A 5,306-nucleotide genomic window follows, 5' to 3' on the forward strand; every position below is an offset into this window, starting at 1 on the left:
CATCCGCTGCACGGAGGGACTGGAGGGAGCAGCGGTGCCTATGCTACAACCTCTATTCCAGTCACTTCTCTGGCAGCTGAGCAATTGGTCAGAGGCAGCTGCTCTGGGCAAGGACCCTGGGGCCTTGGACTCGGCAGTCCCTGCCCCAGTTCCGCAAATGCCCAAAGACAAAGCCCAGGACCCAGCCCCGCCCACCCCGCACCTGCCTTGGTGTCCCCTTCCTGCTCCATTTCCACCACCTGGAACCTGTTGCGACGCACAATGCCTGCCCAGGGGGACCTGGCAGGCCTAGGACTCTACCTCTCCCTGACTTTGTCCTTCTAATCAGGGCCCGCAGGTGTCGCTGCATTTCAGTGACTGTCACCAGCAATGCCTAAGACCCAAACCCTTGGTCAGAGTGTTCTGTGCTCAATGCTGTGAGATGGGGACAGGCTTAAGAGTTTCCCTGCTCTCTTAAACACTGAACAGATTTTATGTAAAGAGCCTTGGTTCAAGAACCCTGGACACGGTGGCTCATGCCTGTAATCTCAGCACTTTGGGATACCAAGGAGGGGGCATTGCTTGAGCTCAGGGGTTCAAGACCAGGGTAACATAGGGAGACTCTGTCTCTACCAAAAATACAAAAATTATCTGGGTGTGGTGGCATGCACCTGTAGTCCTGGCTACTCAGGAGGCTGAAGCTGGATCACAAGCCCAGGAAGTGGAGGTTGCAGTGAGCCAAGATCGAACCACTGCACTCCACTGTGAGCGACAGAGCAAGACTCTGCCCTCCCCGCACCACACACACCAAAAAAAAAAAAAAAAAAAAAAAGAACTCTGGTAATCTCAGCACTTTGGGAGGCTGAGGCAGGTGGATCACCTGAGGTGAGGAGTTTGAGATCAGCCTGGTCAACATGGTGAAACCTGTCTCTACTAAAAATATAAAATTAGCCATATTAGCGTTTGTGGTGGCAGATGCCTGTAACCTCAGCTACTGGGGAGGCTGAGGCAGGAGAATCACCTGAACCCAGGAGGCGGATGTTGCAGTGAGCTGAGATCATGCCATTGCACTCTAGCCTGGGCAACAAGAGTGAAATTCCATTTCAGGAAAAAAAAAAAAAACTCTGGGAAGGGAGTTCTACCTGAAGAAAGGTAAAGGCCAACTCATGAGCAAAGCCCTGGGGCATTCCTGTCCTGAACCGAATTCTCAGCTTGCACCAGCCCAGCAGTGCTGTGTACCTGGAGCCCGACCTGCCAGGAAAGACTTTGCTGGCCCCCTGGGTGAAATCAGGTCTCCAATGGAGACCTGATCCTGGTCAGCTGCAGCCAGGGAAGGAAAAGCCAAGACCAGAAGTGGGCGGAGACTGGCTGGGCTGCCCAGACTCAAAGGGGCCCTGGGAGCTGGAAGCAGGCAAGGAAGGACCTGTCACACACCAGCGCACAAATCCAATTGGGAACACACGTCTGTGTCTGTCATTGACCGACTTTATTGAACGCCTTAAGCAGTCTGCCTGTCTCTGTCGCACGCATTGGCGGCGGCCAGTTTGGCAGTGTATATATATATATATACTGATTTTGTCTTTCTAATCAGGGTCCACAGGTGTCCGCGACCCCTGCACCTCGGGCACCAGTATATATATAGCTGGTGTCACAGGGTGGCCACAGGCAAAGAGCCTTCGGTTGTCCTGTGCTCCCCAGACTCTGATTTTTATGCGGATTGCAACCCGGCTGCCTTAGGTGTGCTCAGCCCTCCTTCCTGGTAGCTCTGCAAAGGGTCCTACACTCACCCCTAGGAAGCCCCTCTGTGAAGCACCAGAGGCTTCTTCTTCCCACGGAGTATCAAGACATTGAGAAGAGCGAGGCAGTCACTGCACGTGAAATGGTTTATGCGTTTTATTAACAGGCAAAGCTCTCCCCACAATCCCCCAACAATGACTCAAACTCCGTAACATCCAAGCGTGCCCACTAAGTGCTTTCAGGTCACATCAACTGTCAGGATGCTGTTCCCTGCCTTTGGGCCCTGCCAGGACCGGCCGGGACCGGGCTCGAGGGTACACGGCTGGGAAGCGCCGGGGCAAGGACTTAGGGGCCCCGCCGCCTCACTCACGTGCGTCAGGTCGGTGGACTCGCGCTCCATCACGCTGCCGTTGTGGGTGCCCGGCGCGGCAGCGCACACGCGGCCCGAGGCTCGGCGTGGGGCACGGCCCAACAGGCCCTCGCAGATCTTGCGGAAGCCTTTGCGGAAGTGCTTGGAGACCAGAGCATAAACGATGGGGTTGACGCAGGAGTTGGCGTAGGAGACCAGGTGCGAGAGGATGCGCAGCGCATAAGTGGCGCGCGTGAGCGGGAAACGGCCAAACCACACGCAGAGGATGAGCGCGTGGTGGGGCATCCAGCAGAGGCAGAAGAGCGCGGCCACGATGAGGATCATGCGCGTCACCTTGCGCTTGGCGCGCCGGGCACCCGAGCCGGCGGCAACCGGGTCGACGGCGCGCCAGAGGTAGCGCAGGGTGCGCGCATAGGTCAGGCCGAGAACCAGCACCGGAAGCAGGTAGCTGAAGACGAAGGTGCAGAGGTCCATGGCGCGGCGGCGAGGCGCGCTCCACGCGGGATGGCACACGGTCAGGTTGGCCAGCTGTGACTGGCGGTAGTAGCTCAGGTAGGGCCCGGAGAAGAGCAGCGACAGCCCCCAGATGAGCCCGATCGCTGCCAGCGCGTTTCGAGGCGTGCGCAGCTCGCGGGAGTGCAACGGGTAGCGGATGGCCAGATACCTGCGGTCAGGAGGGGAAGGGTGACGTCGGCTGAGCTGGCGCATTCACGCTGGCGGGCCGCGACCCTTGCACCTCGGGCTCCAGGGCTGCTCTCGAGGAAGTTCCTTAGCTCATGGTTACACCGCACACGCCGGAGATGGAGGTGAGGCTCGGGGTGAGGGTGGAGGTGGGGGCGACCCAGCGCATCCCAGACACTCAGCGGAGCCTGGAGATGGGGCGGGCCAGCAGCAGGAAAGGTGCGCCTGCAAATCATTCTCCCGCTGCCCCCGGAGATTGCAACCACAGACGACTCCACCGAGAGGGCACCCCAAAGCCACTGAAGACTAAGGGTTGGAGAACCGGCTGTGGGCTCCGGCAGGCTGTGACTATCCACTAGTGACGGTGCCGCGGGAGGGCCCAGGCGCCTGAGGCTCTAGCAGACAGTCTGGAGAAGACATGCTGGGCAAGGGACAGTTAGTTTCTCAGGGAATTCCTGAGAGAATCCGAGCTCTGTAGGTCCCACCAGCGAGCTGGGAACCAACGCACTTCGCGCTTAGTGGCTACAGGTGTGTGGGGAAGTCTGGCCTCGCCTCTCTGTTTTTCCGGAGGAGGAAGAGGGGAAGATACCTGTATTTCCTCCCCAGGAACCATCCTAGTGTCCTTTCAAGCTCCACGTGAGCCCCACGCTCTCCCAAATGTGCCTCTCTCGCTCTCCTCTGGCTGGGGAGGGAGAACCCCAGGGCACGCTCCTCTCCGGGCCCCTGACTTGTTTTGTTTTGTTTGGAGCCTAGGCGCAGAATGGGCTGGGACTGAGTTAAGGACCTTTAGGCACGCTCGCTCAGACTTCTAAATGGGTCCTCGCAAAGGACCCAAGGTCCACAGCCTGGACCTGAGCCGACTGTACCAACCAACCAACCAAACCGTGACTTGGAGGCGAGCGCAGTGGAGGCGCCTGAGGTTGGCTGCAGGAGACAGACAGTCACTTTACGCACTCGATCCCTGGCTGGCGACTCTGAGCTAGTTGCTTAGGAACTCAGCTCTTCTGTACATGGGGCACGTACTTTGTCCCATCCCAACCTCACGATGTTAGGGTCAGAGTTAGGATTAAACTCAGGGTTAGGGTTAGGCTCAAGCTAGACGAACGCGCCAGAACGCTTCGTACCGGGAAATGCTGCGCGTTGTCAGGCGCAGGCGGCGCCGGAGAGCCACATTCTCCAGGCTTCGTGGCCCCAGGACGCAACTAACCGAGGGACAACACGGTCCCCCATCCTAATTCCTTTTTCTTCTCCTAATTCCTCATTCTTCTCCGCGCCCGTTTGCCTTCCATTGCCTTCTTCATGTCCTCTCCCACTCTGCGCGTCCCTTCTTGATATCCCGGTACCGCCTCCCTCTCCATCTCCCGCATGGATGCCCAACTCCCAGGGATGCCAGGGCTCTGGCTCACCTGTCCAGGGAGACGGCGGCCAGCGTGAAGCTGCTGGCGTGCATGGTGAGGAAGATGAGGAAGTGCACCGCCTTGCACATCAGCGAGCCGAACACCCAGCCGTCCAGCGTGTAGATGGTGGCCTGGAAGGGCACGCAGCACAAGATGAAACACAGGTCGGCCACGCCCAGGTTGAGGATGAACAGGTTGGTGGTGCTGACCGCTTGGCCGCCGCGCAGCAGCACCGCCAGCACCAGCGCGTTGCCCACGGTGCCCACGAGGAAGATGAGCGCGAAGAGCAAGGGCACGATGACCGCCTCTGGGTGCCAGCCGCCCCCGCCGCCGGATTGGCTCGCGTTCCCGGCCCCTGGGCCGCCCGAGACGTTCATGGTGCCGCCGACCCCGAGGCTGCCCGGGTTCCTGCAGCCGTCTGGGTCTCCGCGAGAGGGAAGCTCCCGCGACTGCGGCCGCTGCAGCTCCCAGTGCGACTCCGCCGGGCTGCAGGCGGAGGGAGCCTTGCCGCGTCTGGGGCGGGGATGGGGGTGCGCTGGGGTCAGGAGGAGGAGCGAGAAACCGGAGGGTGAGGTTGTCCCCCCGCAGCGGCCGGCGGCGCCGGGGGAAGGGCTGCCGAGTGGCCTCAGCGCGCATCCCGTGGCGCGGGCGGAGAACGGCGCTTGGGCCTGCTCCGCGCTCCAGCCCCCGGAGTCATGGGTTCTGGGCTGACCTGGTGGACTGACTTCCCCGGCAGACGCCGGAGAGGTGGAGGGGTCGACCTCCGGTCCTCCGTGTGCGCCGCACCCCTTGCGACTCGGCGCTTCCCTGAAGCCTGGCAGGCGCACGGGACGTCCTGGGACCGTCGAGGGACGGGAGTGCCCTCAAAAGAGGACGCCTGGAAGACCAGGGTGGGGGTGAGGGGACACGGGGCGGAGGCGGATGAGGGGCACCGGAGTCTGGCTCTTTCTCTCAGGCTGGAGTGCAGTGGCTCACTGAAACCTCTGTCTTCCCGGTTCAAACGGTTCTCCTGCCTCGGCCTCCTGAGTAGCTGGGACTGCAGGCGTCCACCACAGCCTGGGTAATTTTTTGTATCTTTCTTTAGTAGAGACCAGGCTGTTTCTACTAAATGTCTCATGTTGACCAGGCTGGTCTCAAACTCC

At 60.3% G+C, this 5,306-nt stretch overlaps 1 protein-coding gene across 1 annotated transcript; it reads right to left on the bottom strand.

The window, feature by feature from the left end:
* Positions 1-1,853: 1,853 nt before the first annotated feature.
* GALR2 (galanin receptor 2) lies at positions 1,854-4,643 on the bottom strand. The gene is made up of 2 exons (XM_012453953.2): positions 4,174-4,643; positions 1,854-2,750 (listed from the first exon to the last, which is right to left on the bottom strand). Exons 1-2 carry the CDS (start codon positions 4,539-4,541, stop codon positions 1,955-1,957), a joined length of 1,164 nt encoding a protein of 387 aa, XP_012309376.2. The 5' UTR covers positions 4,542-4,643; the 3' UTR covers positions 1,854-1,954.
* Between the last annotated feature and the right edge of the window lie 663 nt (positions 4,644-5,306).

Source organism: Aotus nancymaae, unplaced genomic scaffold, assembly GCF_030222135.1.
Source record: "Aotus nancymaae isolate 86718 unplaced genomic scaffold, 86718_ANA_hifiasm-v0.15.2.pri h1tg000089l, whole genome shotgun sequence".
NCBI classification, from domain to species: domain Eukaryota; kingdom Metazoa; phylum Chordata; class Mammalia; order Primates; family Aotidae; genus Aotus; species Aotus nancymaae.